The 21,718-nt window shown below is 40.0% G+C and overlaps 1 protein-coding gene across 6 annotated transcripts; it reads right to left on the bottom strand.

The window, feature by feature from the left end:
- Positions 1–775: 775 nt before the first annotated feature.
- Positions 776–19,751, bottom strand: HDAC10 (histone deacetylase 10). Of its 6 annotated transcripts, none has more exons than XM_071803386.1 (21): positions 19,026–19,751; positions 18,841–18,907; positions 17,821–17,955; positions 16,092–16,188; positions 15,390–15,487; positions 15,204–15,308; positions 14,927–14,995; positions 14,263–14,389; positions 13,741–13,806; positions 12,751–12,810; positions 12,291–12,380; positions 10,899–11,005; positions 9,173–9,240; positions 8,449–8,722; positions 7,707–7,797; positions 6,170–6,255; positions 5,632–5,685; positions 4,921–5,005; positions 4,333–4,518; positions 2,343–2,502; positions 776–1,859 (listed from the first exon to the last, which is right to left on the bottom strand). In XM_071803386.1, exons 1-21 carry the CDS (start codon positions 19,033–19,035, stop codon positions 1,834–1,836), a joined length of 2,061 nt encoding a protein of 686 aa, XP_071659487.1. In that variant the 5' UTR covers positions 19,036–19,751; the 3' UTR covers positions 776–1,833. The 6 variants fall into 6 exon arrangements, with proteins under 6 accessions (XP_071659487.1, XP_065713110.1, XP_065713127.1 ...); XM_065857038.2 differs by having other exon boundaries at positions 19,494–19,751; XM_065857055.2 differs by having other exon boundaries at positions 18,845–18,907; positions 19,494–19,750.
- Positions 19,752–21,718: the final 1,967 nt, after the last annotated feature.

Genomic DNA, 21,718 nt, shown 5'->3' with positions numbered 1-21,718 from the left:
GGGTGGCCTAATTAATGTTTATAAATATGTAAAGGGTGAGTGTCACGAGGATGGAGCCAGGCTTTTCTCAGTGACAACCAATGGTAGGACAAGGGGTAATGGGTTCAAACTGGAACACAGGAGGTTCCACTTAAAATTGAGAAGAAACTTCTCAGTGAGGGTAACAGAGCACTGGAACAGGCTGCCCAGGGAGGTTGTGGAGTCTCCTTCTCTGGAGACATTCAAAACCCACCTGGACACGTTCGTGTGTAGCCTCACCTGGGTGTTCCTGCTCCCGTGGGGTGATTGGACTAGATGATCTTTTGAGGTTACTTCCACTCCCTGCTGGTTTAAGCAGTTCACGAGTTTTGAACCATTCCTATGATACTTAATGCTGTCACTCAACTGGCAAGAAATAACACGTTGCCAGAAAGCACTGAGCTGTGCTGGGCTGTATCCCAAGCCACACAAGGTAACTCTGCAGGCTTCTGACAATATTTGCAAACTAATTCTCCAAAAGTACACTTTTTTTGTTTTCCCCTCATAATTAATTCTTTAATAAATTTATCAAGATCTTAGAAAAAAACATACCAAAACACAACATTTGTTTCATGTAGACACTGGCTGTAGAAATTCAGTTGAACAAAGGCAGGTAAAAGGGAACAAACGGAAATATTTCTGAAAAAAATGCTCTTTCCTTTAAAATGCTAAATTAACAGTTTGGTGTTTTTTTTTTTTTTTTTTCTTTTTCTGGGGAGAGAAAAGAATAAACCAACAACCCTCCTGTTCTGAAAACTTTTTGTGAAAATGTTTGACATGTTTTTTAGTTTATTTTGAAATAGACTTTTATCTCAAAGTGTTAAAGGATGGGACATCATTTCCCATCCAGCAATCACTGAAAACCAGTATGCCAAGCAGTATTGCCAACTGTAAAAACAGATTTAGTTATTCAAATTATGTAAAGTTGATCCAAGGAGCAATGACACTATAAACATAATTTCAAGTTTCTGAAATCAAAAGGTCACAATCACAGATACATTCTCTTGAAACTGAGCCCTAAACCATATCTGGAAGGCTGCAAAACAAGGCACACCATGGCTGCTGCCCAGGGATGTCCAGTTTTGATCACTCAGATGATGTCAGCCTTGGGCCAGTACCCGATCTCAGGGGGTTTGGGGTTTTTATTTGTTATATAGACAACGTTTGAAAAGAGGGCAGAATGAAGCCCTCCATACACCGCTTGATTCAGCTATGTATTTGTAATTTTATACACACAAAATATTTTTTTCTGTCATGCCTAGTACATCACAGGCGTGATGGAGGAAAGGCCCACGCTACAGCTCTTGAGCTGCTTTTCTTTCTTCTTGCAATTGACAATTACGCATTAGAAAAATTAAAATAATAGATCATGTTAGGTGAATCCTTTAAATCAGGTTATGAAATTTTATTAGTCTGAAGGACCTATTCTTAAGGTTTAAACTCCCAATGAAACGGTTGTGGTGGCAGCAGTGCAAGCACTTCGGTATTGTGTTGAATAACATTAAAATGTTTTGGCTATTGTGACTGCTTGTTCAGGTGCCTGTCTTCTGGGCTGCTTTGGCATCCACGCAATCAAGCTACAGCACACGCAAGCCTGACTTACAATGTCACAAATGACCTGGGCCCCAAGTTGCAGTAACAAAGACAAAATTTGCAAGCACAATTCTCTAGCTGAAAATATGGATTTTTAAGTATTTTAAAAACAGGAGGCAATTGTGAATGGCTCTTATCTCTCTTCCTGATGATTTAAAAGGCAACGTGAAGAGCAACACATTTTGTTTTTCTTCTGCTGTGTAAAGTAATCCTGAAGTGATGTCAATTTCTTGAAATCCCATCCTTCACTGAAAAGAACAGCAATAATAAAACCCATTATTAATCAAGCTCATATCACAAAATTCCCAGCCTGGTAAGAACATTTTTATTGGACCCAGATCACTGCTCTTGCCATTTCTTCTGAAAGACAACAGGGTATTTTCTTTCAGAGAGAGACGCCCACATTTATAATTGCTTTTTCTCTTGAAAAATGAAACTTAATTCAGTACAGAAACATTTCTGGACAAATATGCTTGAAAACATACCCACCTGCCTAATCCTATTCCTATACAAATGCAGTACCCGATCCTCAGCTATTTGTGCAGGGACTTCAAGCACAACTAATCACTACTGAGTTATGTGAAGTTCTTTCTGGACAAGTTAAAGGTATAAAAATGTCACCTGATTTGGCACTATATCCAGAAAACACATTAGCAATCAGAGTCAGTGCACATCTTACTAACCATTCTTTAAGCACATAATATTTTGGTAGATAAAAATAGACAGCTTACCTGAACATTGAAGCATTTTCCATTCCTGCTGAAACTGATCTCTTAATATTTTTATTTTAGTTACTTTTTCTTGGGTAGGAGGCACATAAACTCCAAAGTCAGGTGTAGAGGCACCCACTAATGCTTTGGCTACACTTCGCATTAAATTCATCTCAGTGTCCTATTTAAGAAATAAATAAAAAAAATACTCCTGGGAACCAAACTTTCTTTGTTTCAGTAATACATGAAATATTTTAAAACAAGCTTTTATAATTCAGTTGCTAATATTAATTGCAAGAATGAGCAACTTTCAATTTTCAAATAAAAATGTGTCAAAATTGAGAAGTTATTTATGAAAAAGGTAAATTATTTTTTATCTCCTGTAAAACTATCTTTTTTTAAATAGAGAAAGAATCTCAGTTTTTCTTTTGTGATTGAAAAGAAACAGTGATGGGTTAAAGGTAAAAAATATTAGGAGGGAAGGGGAACACAGAGCTTGTTTACTTCATGTATAATTTATTTTCTATCTGTAGAAAATAATATCTTTTGCTTCATCAAAACCAGTTTTTTGACTCCTAACAGTCTAATTCAATGTTATTTACTCACAGAAATTATATTCTGAGGTGTCCATAGTATATGAGGATTATTACAATTTATTTTTAAGATTGTAACCTCTCTTTCATTTTTAAAAGACAGAATTATTGTTTCAATCATCCTAAAGAGCCAAAGCCATGCAATAGAAAATCCCCACACATTAGATAATCCTGTTATGGAGCTACTTGTGGAGTGTCAATATAAAAATCTCAGTCATTTCTTAAAGATGTACATCTAACTTCCTTTTTATCTATGAGTTTACCCTCCAGAATATCAATAATTCTTTCAATTTCATAGTCCTAATTAGCAGTATGCAAATACACTATTTTTGCATACTGCATATCACTCTACAAATTATATTAGCTTAGACAATTTACATATCAGCACTGTAAATTAAAACAAGTAACATATGAGAAGACTACAGAATAAAGTATGTCATAATCCACTTAATTGGCAGCTTAATGAATAGTATGTCTTTAATTGGATACTTGCTGCAAAACAGATTAGAATACAATTGCATACGTGAACAATTATTCATTGTTTCTCATTAAATAAGGACTAGAAGGCACAAAAGCAATCAAAAGTTACTGTTTCACAGAACACACAGAAATTGGGCTACAGCCACAGGATGCTGCAGGGGCCAAGAGTGTAAGCTGAGTTCTTAAAAGAGATCAGACAAATTCAGGGAAGATAATGCTCACTGGCACTTGTCTCACACTGGTCTGGATACAGTCTCCCACTTCCTAAATTTAGAGATTCTTACTGTGGTAATGTATGGAAAAACTATACTAGGGAAAGATTTATATATTCTTTATTTTCTTTCCCATGCTTTCTATCAGAAACACAAAGCTGGGGTAGATGGGTCCTCTATGCATTATTGTAATTAAGTTCACCTAAAGGATCTGTACCATTTTGATTTCTTTTCTGCATGATGGAAGTTGCATGTGATAACGTAGAGCACGGGAAAGAGAAGGAGAGGAAATTTAGTGGTTTATGATAAACAGGACAGTGGGCTGCTTTCAGTCACATTCGATGGAAAGAGGCCATGTAATTAACAGACAAGTGTCCCTTTTCAGGAGACAGCTGTGAGCTATAAATCCGGGGTAGAAAGGGAAGTTAATTCCCAAACTGTGGCAAACTGCCTGCAGACATAACCATGGACTTGCATTCATGCCTCACCTGCTCCCTCACACAGGCTGCCTATGCCTTGGTGCGTATCTGTGTCTGCCCTTGTTCTCAGGCCAGAGAGAACCTTGGGCTGCTTGTGTGGTGAGCTCAGGGGTACCCAAGACACCACAGATACAGCCAAGATCTTCTACTGAGCAGCCTGAAGCAGTTTATACCCAGCACGCTGCTGACTGATTTCAGTTCTGTCCTAGGCACGTAGAAGTACCGCTGCTTTAGCACCACTGCTTACCTCCATCACTGCAAAAATGCGAGACTCGGCTAATCCTTGTAGTAAAGCAAAAAGGAGAGAAATCCCACTTATTCCAAGGCTCCTGTTTGGTCCAATAGCTATTACTGTCAGGTTAGGCTGATAACTATATGCTACAGGAAGAATGAATCCAAGTAGAGCAGAAAAGAAGTCATTTCCTTCAGCATCCTTTAACAACAATGAGAAACCATTTAGTACAGATGTAAAGCCCCAAATTCCCAGATATAAAACAGTCACAGAAAGCTTTTGACTGACCTAGGAAACACAATACTGGTCTATTTTTATATTAAACATGTAGATTATTCATCTCTTCCTTAGTGTCTTTGCACTCTAACTCTGCCTTCTTTAAGATGAACTACAGTGGCTACTGAAGGTTTCCTCAAAGCTGCGCCTTCTAACACTCTCTGAATAGCTGTGAAGGAGCAGTACCCAGGTAAGGGCAAGAAAAGGCAATATTTTCAAAGATCCAAATTGCAGTGAGAGGTGTAATTCTCAGAGTGATTTTATGAATTGTCAATGTATTATTTCTGCTAAAAAAGTTTTATGTTGTTTCCAGAAAGCGAATCTTACCTCTTTCCAGTTTAGAGAAATACAGTGTTTGGAGCTGGTCTTTCCAGACTGTTCATTCTCACAAATATGTATCATGAGTATTTTTCTGCAAATAAAAACCCCCACATCTGAGTATTTAAGCAATGACTTCCAATGAAATAAAAAGGTATTTTCCTTCATCATTCTTTAAAATTAATTCATAACACAGGAACAAATAACTATTTATGTTATGGTATGTAGTAATGAAAACACCAATTAAAACTGAAATCCTTTTTAAAGTATTTCTAAGAAGAGTATTCGAGACTACGGGCAAGTTACATTTAAGAAAAAGAGGAAGTGGCAAAAAAAGTTATAAGTAAGTAAAGATGACTTTCAGTAGAGAACTCGGCATCAGCAGTATGTGCCCCAGAGTACACCCTATAAAATTAATAATTGCTGCCTTTATTACTTTATATGTTCAATATTCCATTTTCAATAACAATCTAAATTTAAATTCATATAGAAGGGTCATACTTTAAACCTACCACTAAATTAATAAAGTGGCATTTAGAGATAGCAGTTTGTCTTTAAAGATATATTTGGGGATGGTTCATATTTTGTCTCAAGCTAAACGTTAATGAACATTAGTTCATGACTGATTCCTTAGTGCACATTTCATCATACATATGGACACTTAATGAACATTTATAAAGCCTTTGGGATTTGACTCCCTGAAGCAAAGAGAAAGCTCACCCATCTTCTATGTTCGGAATGATTTGCATGTCTCCAACAAATATACAAAGCACCCTGCAGAAAACAAAGAACATTTCCATCTACAAGTAATTTTTTTCAGTTAGTTCAATTTGTTTAGAGACTTTGCATGTAGATTAGATGCATAAAAATTAATATATATTGTTTCTGAATTTGGTCCATTAAAAGCATATAGAAAACACATTTATGACAGCTCAGGGAACTCCTTTTCTCTCCAACCCCCCACCCCCCTAAACACTGGGAAGTAAAAACAAAACCAAGAAAAAGTCCTGAGGCCAAAGACAATCGAAATCTGACAAAGAAAATGTAGGCTAGCACAGCAGTCCTCCTTACAAATGTTTTGCCTTTGGTAATGCAAAAAAAGTTTTTGCTGGCACATACAATATTGACTATGCTATATATTGGAAATTCTATGTGGTTTAAAATTAAGGTTTCAAAGGCAATTTGCCATATTTTACATACTTTTATCATATTTTTACATTTTGTCAAAGAGCCCCAAATGCAAGAGACACAAATTCACCTTTGAAATCCAAACTGAACAGAATGTCTAAGTGCAACAGCAACAGAAACAGCAGCTCTGGGTGATTCTGCAATTCCATTGCATACCTACAAAATATATTTTTCATTCAGAAATAATTAATGCTGCACAAGAAAACATAATTTATTTTTTGTAACAACTGTATTTTTACTTGTTTACATGTATCATTCAAACAAAGCTCTAGCTATATGAGAGGGATCTTAATGGTCTATTGCAGTGGGGTTAAGAAAATGTTATTAATTCATTTTACACAGAAAGGCCATGTTTGATCATTATGCCAAGAGCTGTTTTATTACTTCAAAAGCATGGTGCTATGCTGAAAGGCAACTGTAAAAATAGCTTTTGTTGGGGAAGGTCATCTTTACTGGTTCTCTTGAAAGTCTGCAGACTGGATACATTCAGTGTGCCAGCAGGCAAACTGCACCAGGAAAATACACCCTATGAAGAGGAGGTAGCCCCTGAAGTCTAATTCCAACTCTTCCTTTAACCTAGGTAAGCTATTTCTTTATGAAAAATACAATGACAGTCTTAGTCAACCGTTAAGTGTTTGTGTTGTGTAGTGCTTTGAACACTACATGAAAGCTAAGCTAAAACATAATGCATACTACCCCTCCCCACTCCTCCTCTTTGGCAACACAAAAAGCTCAGCTTAGCATCTCCAACTCATGAAAAGTTCTATTTCTTTTTCCCAGTTCCTTTTTTTAAAATCTATTTATAAGTTATCCTAGAGGAACTCTTCCTTGCAGTCCTGGTACTTTAAGGAGAGCTTTTCATTCAAAGGGAGAGACTGATTTATTATGATGTAACATTCTTGTTTGCATTTTTTCCTCTTTGCTTCTCCAAGGTTTTGTACATATAGACATGCACCCTCTAAGCCTGCCTTTCACTCCTGACCATGCAAGAATCAAAATGCAGAACTGGAATTACTCTGTTCAGAACCACAGCACACAGCAGTATTTTCAACAGCTCCACTACAGCAGGGTGGGGGTGGCGTGTGTAAATAAAAATTTGCTCAGAGGAAATTGTTGTACAAATCATGGCGAGCGCAGCTGTACATAGCACAGCATCCTGTGAGGAAGGGTAAGGTAGAAGTAAACTCTGCTAGAGACAGAAGGCAAAACTGTACACTGAAACAGGAAAGTTTTCTACATTTCTTGCTGTTGCTCACTGGTGCTCGATAGACCAACTTCTGCTCCCCTCAACTGGAAGAAGGAATACCTGGCTCATCTGTATGTTTGAGAGGGACAAGAAAGGTCTTACTGACTCACAGGCTGGGACTGCAGAAAAGCAGGAAAATATCTTGCCTAAAGATAATTTGAAAGATGTCCTGGGGTTAACAGCTACCCCTAAATGAGAGTTTTCTGATCTTTCATCCTCACTCTTGTAGCTAGCCATATTCTAGTTGAGATTAGTGGGGCTGTGAATTATGGCATAACATGAATGACAATATAGCAGAATCAGAAGTTGGTGTAATCCAGCTCCCTCCCCACCCCCCAAGATCAAGGCAGTTTATTATTACCTCCTTCTTAAGTATTTTATCTAGGACGGCCAGCATATTGCCAAGAGAGTGTAAAATTTTGTCCTCTTTCACAAGGTCTGCATAAAAGCCACTGTAAAATAAATTAAATGAAGAAAAACTAGGTTAGAAGCATTAATGCTTTCTAAGAGGACACAGACAGAGTACTTTGCAGTTAGTATTGATGGGGTACATTTTGTGCAACACGTTCATTCTCAAAACCCCAGATCTAGCAGGAAGATGACAACGCTGTTGCCTGACAGTCTTGAGCTCTTTAAACCCGTCTCCATTCTGCACTGGAAGGAAAACAAAAATGTCTGACAGTATTGAGGAAAGAGTTCTGTCAGAATTAGACGAAGACATAAAGCTGAGCTGCTCCAATCAGATCAGTTTGGTATTTTTTTCAGCTAAAAGTGAAGACAGAGCTTTAAGGTACCTTCTAGCAAAATCTCTTCCTAAATGAATACATTTGTGCTGACTGTTCTATCTCAATTGAAGCAGTTTTCTCTGAAAATATTCTGATTAGTTCTTTAAAGGAACTTTAAAGTTTACCAGGCTTATCTTTATCAGGCAACGAGTGGTAACCAACACTGATGTCTCAATTTTTCAAAGAAATAAACTCTGACTATAATTGAGTAGACCAAGGCCAAAAAGATGACCATGACAGAGACAGAGCTAGATGGCAGTCTGTACAAAGACCTCTCATCCTCATAATTATGTTGAAAATTAAAAAAACAGGACCAACCTGACAAGCGCTTTTATTTCAGTTTTATCCATTTCCTTCACCAAATGAACGGGTACAGGGAGCAAATGTGCTGAACCTTTAGAGTCAGCTGTTGTTGCTGTTTTGATGGGAGGTACTGGAAATAGAATATTTTTCATGTGGAGTTCCAAAAACCTTTCTACTTTGACACTTTCATCATTGTTAGTAATCTTAGATTCAGGGTCTGTGAAGGGATTCGGATTAGCCTTCTTTGGTGGGTGTGACTTGGTGCTCAAATTTTGTAAAACTGATGTGTCTAGAGAGAAAATAAAAAGAGGGGTTTCACATGTTTTAATTCCTGACCTCTTAATGTTTGGTTACACTTATTTACAAAAAGAGTAGGTCTGTATTCATAGTATACCTATTTCTTTCCATGCACTAGCTACAATGCATCCTGCCACAGGTATTATTTTTCAGTGCTGCTACATTTACTTTAATCTAGAAATTATGTCCATACTTTTGACATAGAAAACAGCATCCTCAAACAAAGGTATCAAAGCACTACCGTTTGGTGTGATGTTTGCCAGCTTCAGAAGTTCTTTTCAGACCAGCTGAAGACATGGACCTGAATGACACCTCTTAGTGCTTCATTGGTCACTTGATGAATAACTGGTAGTTCAATTCTTTTCATCCACTGGTATTAATCTTGATAATTTTGAATCCATTTACCAATCACTTTTGCTTGAAGAAAGAAAAGAGTAATTACCTTCATACGCCAACCATTTCCAGTAGGGTTTATGTGCTGCTCTCACATTTTGAATAGATTCAATTGCACTACAAAAGAAACAGGATTAACAGTATCAGCAATAATGGAAATGCAAGAAACATAATTTACCTCCATGAAAAAACAAAACAAAAAAAAACCCCACAACTGAATATGAACAAGCTCTCATCTGTTCCAAGAATGCAAAACAGAAAAATAAAGAGAATGAGAGTCAATGGGCAGATTGCTCAGAAAGATTAAATGCAAGAGTCAAAAAAATTAAAGTGAAGAACATATGTAGTATGTACCTTTTAAGTACACATTTAAAGACAGCGAGTGAAATCCTGACCTTGCTGTGGGAGGAAACACACCCGTCCCTGGCTTCAGTAAGGGCAGGATTTCACCTGTTGGTCTTTGCTCTGTCAAAGATTTTATCTACAGAATGTAAAGATGTAATTAGATTCACTCAAAAGCAAGACTATCTGTTCAGGAAGATTTGGAGTAGTGTAGAAATCAAGTAAATCACATTTGCCACTATTCTGTGCATTGAAATATCTTTTTTATCATCCCTGCTACTTGCTGCACTATAGGCAAATGGTCCTATTATGCTAGCTATCCTACAAACATAATCCAGGTCATGTTCAATCCAGGACAAATTCTATGTACTTAGAGATTACTTGTGAGGTGTTCAAGAGCTGGACCGACTTAATGGATGACTATGTAAACACCTCTCTTTTACCTAGGATGACAGCAACCTGAGTTACTACAGTTGGCAGAGCAGAAAAAGAGGTGATGCAGCAACTATGGGATGTGCTAGCAGCAAAATAACCAGCTTTGCTCCATCAGAGTTTACCAAATCCAACTCTGCCCAGAGCCTGTGTGTATCTGCACTGCTTCCCTGACTGACCTGAGCTCCAAGTTGTAACTAACACAGCCATGTGGTAGGTGCTGCCACTAAAAAATGCATGAGGAGTAAGTATCACTGCTGAAAAAAAACATGGAACAACTATCGGAGTAGGGACACTGAAGATGGATCACGGAGATGTGGAGGAGATGGTACAGACACATAGAGGGAGATGCTGTTTAGACGTGGGACTGATTAAGGCACAAGATTCAGACTGCTTCTAGGTCAGATTCAGCATTGTGCAAATACAATCTTACTGTCTCCAAAAAGAAGTTAGGGCCTAAGTTTAATTATCTAGGTTCAGCTCTACACAGTCATATGCTTTCACACCCCAGGCCTCAATACTCCAAATTCCAGGAACACAAGGAGTCAAGACCGACTCTGCACAGCATCAGCTCTCAGTGAGGAAAGGCTGGCTCCAGCTCTTGCTGTACTGCAGCCACTGAAGTGGTTCTGGTGTCTGGAGAACTAATCCTTGTGATCACACACTTGCCCAATTACTGGCTGTTATTCACCAGTACTGTCTTGATTACAGCACGATTATCTCACCCTTGAGTGAGATGGATCCTTACAGGATAACGAAGCCCAAGGATAAATAGCATACAATTGTAAGCCAGAACTTCTTGCAACTTGAAAACATTTCAGAAACAAAAGTATACAAAACTGTATTTTGGATGACTTTTTCAAAAAGCAAGTTATCTAAAGTGGAAAATATATTATAGAGTGTCATATTAAAACCTTGGTTCAATATTATGTTCAAAGCATGCATACCTGCAGTCTCTTTGATAAACACATGGTTTGTCCTAAAATTCTTCATACGCTTACCTTAGGCAAGGTGCCATTTCTCCAGTTATCTGAGGTACAGGATCTCCAAGCAAAGTTTTTACAGTCATACAGACTGATTCAGACAATGACTTTAAGTGGTATCCACCCTAGAAAAAAAACAATTTTATGTCATTCAAGGAATGAGTACTTGTAACACCTATTTGAATACCACCAAGGAAAATAAATTAAACTTCTGAAATATAGTTGAATTTACAGAAACAGAAGATGATATGCAAGAACATCTACGCTAATGATTTTCAATAAGAAAACAGTTAAGTTAGAGGCTATTTGTTGAACTTCACTGGCATCCCATGATTCAACTCACTTTCTCATGGTTCAGTTCATTTTGGAAATTGGTCATGACTTTGCCATGAAAACCCTGGAAACATATTCCTTCTCCATCCCTATCTGTGATACGTCATCTTCAGTAATTCTTGTGGAAAATTCCTTAGAAGTCAAACACTATCACTCTAAAATGTCCATACAAAGGAAATCTCCCACAGACTGACACTTTTAAGATATGGTTGTCCTAATGGTTTGGCAGAACAACTGAAGACAGATTCCAGACTGCTAGGTTGTAGCTGACTGCCTGCTCCCTGCATGCCACCTGCGGAGCAGTCACAGTCCCCGTCCCCGTACTAGGAGGGGATGCTTATCTACACTTCAGCTAGTAGACAGATATATACAGAACCTGCTGGAGAGACAGATGATGGAACAAAGGCCATGCAAAACAGAGTTCAAGTGAATCAATTAATAAACCATTCACTCTCAGAGGCCTTGTCAGCAGAAATATTTCCACACAATTATTTACCCGAAAAACCACCATTTTTCTAACATGCAACAGAAATAGCAAGTTGAAATCTAGATTTCAAAAGGAGGAAACATTTTATATTTTTTTTAAAAGCTCTTAAAAAAAGAGTTCACACAGCAGGTTTTAATCAAAAAAGAGCAAATACAGCAAGTGCTTCTTCATTAAATAAGAGTATATTTAGGTTAAAGGTTTTTTAAACTCTTTGGAGTAAGACAAACTTGCAGAAACGTTGTTAGTGCAGCTAATTCACTAAATATGTTTTAATGAGTTTGGAACTACCCAAAGCAGTAGACTAGTCACTGTTGACAAGAACTGAACATATCTGTGGAGGATATGGTGTTTTTGAACAAGTATTTGCTCCTCTGCTTCAAAATTTTAAGTCAAAAACATCAGTTAAGGCCTTCTTTTAATTTTACAGTGTATAAGAACATTGTCAAATCTTATCCACTTTTGCATTCCTGATTCTCAAAAGAAAGATAAAAAGAATAAATTATTTTGCTAATAAGTTTAGTTTCTAGCTTGCCCTATAAAGCTCTAAAACATAGACCCTACCCCTGGGAGTATGTTTCAAAAGTCTTTACCTCTAGGACAACACACAGCTTTCCATTAGCTAACTGCATCAGGAAATGGGTAAGGTGGGCAAAAACCTCAGGAGTTGCATCCATCTGACCCTAAATCAAAGAAAAAAAATTAAGAGATGGAACTCTGATTTAAGAACATTGGTGCAAAAAAAACAAACCATACACTCTGAAATACATGAGTCTGAATTGGAATACCGGAACCCTTGCTTCTCATTGCATCTAACAAAACGCTGCACCAACTTTCAAGGAAGGTACAAAAAACAACACAGTAATTATGCCTATGAGATAATCTGTCTTTATATGTCTCATTGTAGTATTTAATGAGCTTAAAGACTCAAACATGTATTTTTAGCATGGTCAAAGTGAATTTCACTTAGCAATCACAGGGCATTTAAGAGGTGGGAATATTTTGAAAACAGATTCATCACTGACAACGCAAATGCCACAACTAGTTACTTACTTCAGGGTCTCCAATTCCAGAATCGTAACCAGAGGAGACAAGAACCAATTCAGGATCAAACTGTTATAAAACAGAGAGAGTTGTAGCACATTCTTATGTCCTATTTTCAATTTTGTACTGGATTTGAACTGCACCATGTTCAGCTGTTTTTTTCAGCTAGAATATGAACACAAATAAAGACTCTCCTTGAATAAAAATTGAGATTACCGTTTTATACTATTTTCATTCCTGCTAGAAAAGCTGCATATATTATATTGATTATTTAAAAGCTAGCATTCCATAGATACTATTCAGTTGATCAGGGCATTATTCATATCAGCATAAATAATGCGTTAACTGTGCTACTGGTAATTACTGCTTTTCTACAAAATATTCGATGATATCTGCTTAAGAAGTACTTAAGTAGTCATCTTTGGTTTTGCTATTACCGCTCTACTCTGCACTGGTGCAGCCTCACCTGGAGCACTGGGTGCAGTTCTGGGTGCCACAGGATGAAAAGGATATAAAGCTACTGGAGAGTGTCCAGAAGAGGTTATGAAGTTGGCGAAGGGTTTGGAGCGGAAACTGTATGAGGAGCAGCTAAAGTTACTTGGTTTGTTCAGCCTGGAGGAGACTGAGGGGAGTCCTCATTGTGGTATACAGCTTCCTCACTAGGGGAGGAGGAGGGGCAGGTGCTGAACTCTTCTTGTCAGTGATCAATGACAGAACCAGGAACATGTGCCAGGGGAGGTTTAGGTTGCACATTAGGAAAAGGTTCTTCAACCAGAGGGTGGTGGAGCATTGGAACAGGTTCCCCAGGGAGATGTCACAGCCCCAAGCCTGACAGTGTTCAAGAAGAGACTGGACAACACCCTCAGACACATGGTAGGAACTGTGGGGTTGTCATATGCAGGGACAGGAGTTGGACTCGATCATCCTTGTGGGTCGTTTCCAACTCACACCATTCTAATATTTTCTATGATTCTAAAGAGCAGAGCAGTAAAAAATTACCTCAAAAGCCATTGGAAGCAACACATGGAAAAACGCAGCAAGATAATCTGAATTTCCCATCCCAACCTGCAAAATGTGAGAAACATAGGTCACATTTTCCTGTTAAAATAACAAATTTTCTAAGGTTCTTCAAGACTGTAGGGAAAGATAGTACTGAAATTTAAAGGTAAGGGAACCTTATGAGGTCAAGTAAAACAAGCTCCATTTAAGTAAAGTGCATAAATATCCACCATTTTTCTCTACTGAATGAGAATGGATGTAATCTCCTGAAACCCTTGTTTTGATGGCTAGGCAAGATATTAAAGAAAAAAAGAATATGTGCGTGTTTCTCTTTTTTTTTTTTTTAACATCATCATATTCTGAGCCATATTTCTCAGCAGACATTCCACTGACAAGAAGGAGGCACATTGTGCCAAGACATCTGCCAAGCAAGCAAAGCAGTGCGCCTCTCAGAAGGTTTTACGTAAAGCATGAGATAGAAAGCTACTGCATTTGCTTTGTTGTGCTGTAAACAACATTTACCTTATTCCAAGGCAAATTTATGTTAAAACCTTCTCCTCTGCCCAGACCCACAGCATCATAATCAGATTCTTTGAGTGATGGCCAGAATTCCTGATGTTCATAGCGATGCCAGGAAAAATACAAAACACTGAAAGATACAAAAAACAAAAGCAACTTGACAAAAAGATTCTTAAACTGACTTTACATCTTGAACGTCATGGCTGTACTGACTGACAGCATGAAACAGAATCATCCTTTCCCCTTAGTTCTCTTGATGGACTTGAACTGTGAAACTTGGTACAGTAGGGCCTACGCCAAAATTATCCTAGGACAGGTGCTAAAAATTAATTGTATTCATGCAATCCCTTCATATCAAAGACAAGACATTTTCAGAAAAGCAGACTTCTTTCTAGAATCTAATTCTGTCACAGAGAGGTCTTACTACTGGCAAACCAAGGTAGTCATATTGCTTATGTTGAGTGATATTCTTTACAGTAAAATAGATTTACATATTTCTTTTTGCTAGAATTTTCCCTCTATTTCATAACAAGTAAAACCAACAGTGACTAAAATAGCAAGGTATTTGTAAGATTCTAGTTTCAGAAAGTTAAGAAATCTTATTCATTACAGATGAAAGCAATATTTAACCAGCTAACATAACAAATAAATAAAATATCCTTCAAACCTTGGATCCTCTTCGAATATATATTGAGTTCCTTGCCCATGGTGCACATCCCAGTCAACAATTAGGATTCTGCATAGATCAGTAAAAGAAAACATTCAGCAGAACCACAGCATCTTGATCTAAAGGAGGTACAGATGAATCATGATTTTTCTGTCCCAAAAGCTACGTGACACCCAGAAATCTCTAGACATTAATCTAAAACAGTACAATGTCGAACAGCTATCTGAATGCCATACTTGCATACGATAAGCTCCTCTAGGGTCAACCATGCACTTACCTCTGTAGACCATATTTCCGTTTTGCATATTCTCCTGCAATAGCAACATTGTTGAACAAACAGAACCCATTAGCTGCATTTTTCTGGCTGTGGTGACCTGGAGGTCTAAACCAAAGTTTCATATGGTTACTCATAATAAAGGAAATTTGTGGGGAGTAGTGAAGACTTTCTCTTATGTTTTCTTACCTTACTAATGCCATTCCATTGCACACTTTTCCTGTCATCACAGCATCCACGAGCTGCAAAGTTGCTCCTACTGCTAGCCTGGCACAGTGATAAGTGTTCTGAAAAAGAGAACCTCATAGTTGTCATCCATCACTTGTGTGATTAGTTTGAAACAAGCTGACAAGATGTGCTTTTGCACCCCAATGGTATATTGTCTTGACATAAGCCTACCCTACTGAGGTAGTACGCAGATAGCTGAAAGCAGAACTTTACAACATTTATAGGGATGTTCTCTCTGGAGCAGTTAAAAAACATAAGATGCACATACTGCACTGACTAGTGGAATAACATGGCATCTTTGAAAATAGGGAGAGAAACCTTACAGAAACAAAATATGAAAGACTTCACCTCCTTCACCTGGCACAACATTTAAGAGCAACTGTAACCCAAAAGTGATTTGTAGGTCACTAATGGTCTACAGTAACATTAAGTGACAAAAATATACTGGCATGATATGATTGCAGAACAGATGACAGGACACTTAATTTAAATTACAGCATTACACTAAATTTGAAACAGATAACAGTATCATAAATATGTGTAAGCTTACTTAAATGGCAAAAAATGTATTGCTGATTTTCCCTGCCTCAGAAAAGTGCCACTCAGATGCAAAACCACAAACATCTGTAGCTCCCAACACAGGAGGCAGTTTAACTTACACACCGGATGAAAGAAAAAAGCATCATAATTTCCAGAGACTCTTTTCAGTTCCTCTTCATTCATTGTTTGGGTGCTTTTTGCCACTTCCAAGTGTTCGGAACTGCAGAGGAGAGAGAGGTGAACACAACACTTAAATAAGCAAACAGACCTACAGAGGGTTTTATTCAATGCAAAATATAATTAAAAGTAGCATATGTTAAAAGGGGCTTTCTGTGTGACTTCACAAGTCTAATAGGTAGTCTGGAACATTAGTCACAGGATATAGTGAAAAACTAAGGAGCGCTATGAAAGCTAGAGTTCTTGGATGTCTTAATCTGACATTCTTCTCCCTTTTCCAGTGGCAAGAGCAATTAGTCTTGCTTTCAAAAAATGCCTCTTTGTTCATCATGCAACAATCTATTTTGCAATCCATACTACATATGGATACCAACAAGAACTAAATTAGGATTCTAATAGTCATCAGAGTGTGAATTTTAAGTCCAAGAATGTGTGTCTAGTGTTCCCTTGTTCTACAGAAGAGAAGTATTTGAGTGAATCTCTCATCAGGTGTGTACCAACTCCCTCTTTTCACTGGTACAAGAGTGCAATAAGTACTAAGGCACTAGAAGCAACATTTCCCCAATTCTGTCACTGCTCTCCTGCCCTTATGTAGTGAGCTGGAAATGGAGGCTGATGGCACCTACTCACTGTCCCATCTGTGCCCTAATCCACGGCAAAATGACCACATGTGCATGCCTCCAGGTGGACAATGCCAAAGCAACCAGAATTTCACAACAAAATGAGACACACCAGTGGTGCCTAATTGAAATAAAGCTAAACAGTGGCTTCAAAATAGAAGGTGTTAATGGGAACAAAACCATATGAACCTGAATGACTGTATAACTCCTAGTTTAAGTTCATCAGCAGCCCCATAACTAACTGTGAACACACAGACACACACAAAACATTTTTCTAGGCATGATAAATTTGTTTCAGTCTAAATGTTTCAGAAAGGAACTACTTCTATTATCTCTAGTGTATCTACAGAAACCAAGACAAGATTTAGTGAAGTCATTTGTCCCCAACTCATCTAGCAGGAGCAATTCAACTGGAAACAGTGATCAAGTCTCTTCAATATCCAATAAGCAAAGTATTTACTGTGAAAATAAATTATATTCATACACAGCACTAATTGCATTCTAACAAACAAGTATGTTATGAGGAAAAATACTGTTCTGGAATCTGAAAATTTAAGTATGACTTGGGATCAAGCTCTGGTTATTATCACAGATGTCAGGGCCCTGAGTGCATCCTTTCCCTCCTGGGGTTTGGCTGCTGGGTTCAGAACTAGCTTAGAGACAGTCCCACTGGTCGCCTTGAAAGAAAGTGCCAGAATGAGCATCAGCAGAGGGTACCTGCATTCAGCTCTGCTAAGAATCTCAGTAGAGGCTCCCCCTCCTTCCCTGGGCACCTGCTTCTAAGACATGGCTCTCACCCTTGGCCAAACTGCAGCTGTGTTGTGCAGCTATATGTGTGTCTCACCATGAACCTCACGGATCTGGACCTGGACCATGAACTGCAGGCTGATCCAAGCTGGACTTCAGACCTGCCATGTCACTACTGAAATTATTGGAAGTCAAAGCCATCAAGTTTTGGAGCAGATCTTTTCAAATGGAGCAAAATATCACCTGGAGGTATGAGATCTGTTATTCCATTGAATTAATCTGAACAGTGATGAAAGTAAGTTTCAGACCTGTGAACCAACAGGATCTCCTCCTCACTTCCTTCTCTGGCAGGCACATGGACACATCTTTCCACAAGATTGTAACATTTAAGCTGCTCATAGGAGGATGACAGTCTTTCTGGCACTTCGATATCGCAAACAGGACTAAAAATAAGCAATAATCACATTACTATAATACCACACCAGCACAGCTAACAAATACACTTCAACATACCTACCTTTTAACTTCCCATTGCAATAAAATTCGTTACCTTCATAGAAGGACATGCGAGAGTAAAAGGAAAAAAAATCTGAATACTTTTTGTCTTGGAATTGAACCAAAATTGCTTCTAAAATATGTAAACAGAAAAATATATATGATTCTTAAATGAAAAAGAAACACAATAGCATCATTTTTGTTTCCTTTCTTACCACTGAAATTAGCAATGCTTAACTACAGAAGAGGAATGCTGAAATGAAAAGCTGTAGTTTACAATGAAGGTGAACACATGAGAAGTGGGCTTGGGAGAGAAGACAGCAGTGGGCTGTTACTCAGAGGGTAGCAAAGGTACATTTAAGCAAATGGCATATACCAATTTCTAACTTGATTTAATTGACAGGTTTCAGCTGAGTATGTGTACATATTTTTTTCCAAGATCAAGAATACTTCAGCTTTATAAATAATTAGCTTAAAATACTTTATTTAGGGGGCTACTCGGATGATTAAAGCTAACACTTATTATTAAGGCCTACCAGATTGGAGGCTTCTCAGCTTCTCAAATTCAGTTTCAGATTATCATTACAGTATCTGGATACTGTATCTGGACCCATTACAGTAACAGTACTGTAACATTTTCCATTAAATTATATGGATATAAATCAGGAATAAACACTTTTCTCCAAAAGGAAAGACCTTCCATTTACTAGGAAAATGACAGGGTATCTAGCACTAGGTACTCCCTATTACATTTACAGAAACAGAATATACCTGGTACTTCTCTCAGGAATCCTAATAAGAATCTATAAATAAAAAAGGCAGCAGTGACTTACTCACTCCAAAGCAGTTTATGAGTGGTCATCTCCTCGTCATAAACCAGTGCTGTTCCTGAGGCCATTGCTACACACAGGACAAAACAAATATCCCAAGACTCATATTTGAGGCAAAAAAAGTAAACATATGTTAAAATAACTTAATATTAATTACCAGCTAGTGACAATATATGTACACAGTGTACCTGCTTCCATGATTTCGCAATTTGTAATTAGAGAATGAAATCAAAGAAAACCATTTGGGAGGAGTCCTCAGAAGGCCCAGGAGCGAGGCAGCAGTGCAAAGCTCATGGCACAGGCTTTCAAACTGAACGCAGGCGGGCAGGATCCACGCTTATGGGAATTTCCAAAACCTGGGCGCAGGTACTTGTGGCGGTGAGGGGGTCACATACCGCCCCAGCGGGCCCGTCCTGCCGCTACTGCCCACGGAAACCTGCCGCGGCTGCTGTGAAACTGCTACTTGTCAAGAGTTATAGAGCCACGAAGTATGAAATACAGGGCTATAAACACCACGGACGGAATAATTACAGGCATGTGTGGTGTTCGAAACTTTATCGCTCTTCCAAAAACCCAACGGAGACGCTTAAGAGAAACAAAGAAACCGATGGAGAAAGAGAAACCAAGCCGCACAGCCGGCCCACGGGCCGCCTCACCGAAGCCCCGGAGACGCCGAACGGCGCGTTAACGCGGGCCCGCTCCGCTCCTCTCTTCCCGCCCGCCGGGGGAGCCTGGCCTCAGAGCGGGCCGCCGGCAGCACCCCTCAGCCCGGAGCGGGCCGCCGGCACAGCCCAGCTCCCGCACGCAGAGAGGGCGTGAGGCTCCAGCTCCACAGCCCGAGCTTTGGCCCAGCCCCCGGGAACGCCTCGGCCTTCAACAGCAGCTCCGCCCGGCACCGCGGCGGCTCCGGGAGTGCCGAGCGGAGTCCCCGCCCCGCGAACAGCCCGGGGAGCGGCGGGAGCGGCGGGAGCGGCGGGAGCGGCGGGAGCGGCGGGAGCGGCGGGAGCGGCGGGAGCGGCGGGAGCGGCGGGAGCGGCGGGAGCGGCGGGAGCGGCGGGAGCGGCGGGAGCGGCGGGAGCGGCGGGAGCGGGAGGGACGTGCCGCAGGATGTTTTCCGCCGCTGTGCACTCCACCGGTGTGTTGTGGGAGGCCTTGAAGTGCTCACGAAGAGACACTTCCACTGTGCTCTATGAAGCAGGCCTGACAGTTGGAATTGTATTTTCAGGCCAAAGGGCGTCCAGCCACAGGCATTGCGAAGTTTTTAGTATGTAACAAATCCAAGAGCAAGAAACCCCACAACCCTGGGTTGTCCGCTATCCTCTAAAGTAAAGTGCAATAAAAACTTGGACTGAAATGATCACTCCTTTGTTTTTGCAGAGTAATGAGAGTCCGTTTCCTAGACGGTGACACGAGGCCCTGTGTCCATCACACCAGGCCCCATGTCCGTCACACCAGGTCCCATGTCCGTCACACCAGGCCCCGTGTCCGTCACACCAGGCCCTGTGTCCGTCACACCAGGTCCCATGTCCGCCACACCAGGTCCCATGTCCGTCACACCAGGCCCCATGTCTGTCACACCAGGCCCCGTGTCCGTCACACCAGGCCCCATGTCCGTCACACCAGGTCCCATGTCCGTCACACCAGGCCCCATGTCCGTCACACCAGGCCCTGTGTCTGTCACACCAGGTCCCATGTCCGTCACACCAGGCCCCACGTCCGTCACACCAGGCCAGGTGTCTGTCACACCAGGCCCCATGTCTGTCACACCAGGTCCCATGTCCGTCACACCAGGCCCCATGTCTGTCACACCAGGCTCTGTGTCAATCACACCATGTCCCGTGTCCATCACAACAGCCCCTGTGTCCGTCACACTGGGCCCGGGCGCTGCTGATGCTCTTGCACCCCAAGGCGGGTCCCTCACTGCACCTCGCCCTGGGAGCCTCCCAGGCCCTCCTGGCGCAGCTGGCGCGTGTCAGGCCATGTCAGGCTGCTTTAGACATTCACCAGTTTTGCTGCAGGGACCAGCGGAGACTCAGCAGAATCACATGAACTGAGCTTTTGAACAACCTACTTTTTTTCTAAGCAGTGGCTTCATTATGCAATACAGGTTGAATATAGGTTGTTTCAACTTTTTTTTTTTTTTCCTCAGTTTCTGCTAGCTTTCCAGTTTGTGGTGGAAAAGTGATGGAGCAGGTGCCATCAAGAGCATGCATAGAAACCTGCGCTTACAAGGGACCTGTCAGGAACCCGGATTGTTACAGATGGGACCTTTAGAAAGCTACTGACCATAAACTTTTCCCCAGTTTGTCTCAAGAAAATATGACTGTAGTAGACACTGTATTGCTGAAATAGTTTCTAATATATGTATTATCAATTACCTGTTCTTGAGTCTACTATACATATTTATAAAACTGAAGTTCTGTCCATCTTCTTGTGGTGTTTGATGTCAGTGTATTGCACTGACAACGAGGATGCTAATCATGTGGCCACTGTAATATTTCGCATTTCTTGGCTATTATCACTCTGTTAGTTCCTTGCAGTCCGTTTAGCCAACTGGTAACGATTCTGCAATAGCTTTGTTTAATGTGTCTGGAAATGAAAAGGGACCTTTCAGAAGGAGGGGCCTGATTTACATTCCAGTTGAACTGTGTTACGTTCAAGATGGTCACGCAAGAATAAAAAGTTTCAAAAACTGCCTTTAGCCTATGCTCTCAGGTGCTACCACAGAGATGCTGTCAGCTCTGTCATTGTAAAACAACATCCGGTAACCAAATCTTCTTGTAGCTGGGGCCAACCATACCATGCTTGCAGTTTCTTGTTCTTATTTATTCCACTTTGATTCCAGCAAAAGTGACCAGCAGAGGGCTGCCTTCTTTTAAAA

This window comes from Patagioenas fasciata, chromosome 1, assembly GCF_037038585.1.
Source record: "Patagioenas fasciata isolate bPatFas1 chromosome 1, bPatFas1.hap1, whole genome shotgun sequence".
Taxonomy (NCBI): Eukaryota; Metazoa; Chordata; class Aves; order Columbiformes; family Columbidae; genus Patagioenas; species Patagioenas fasciata.
The sequence above is the reverse complement of the archived record's forward strand: the minus strand, read 5'-3'. Positions and strand labels throughout refer to the sequence as shown.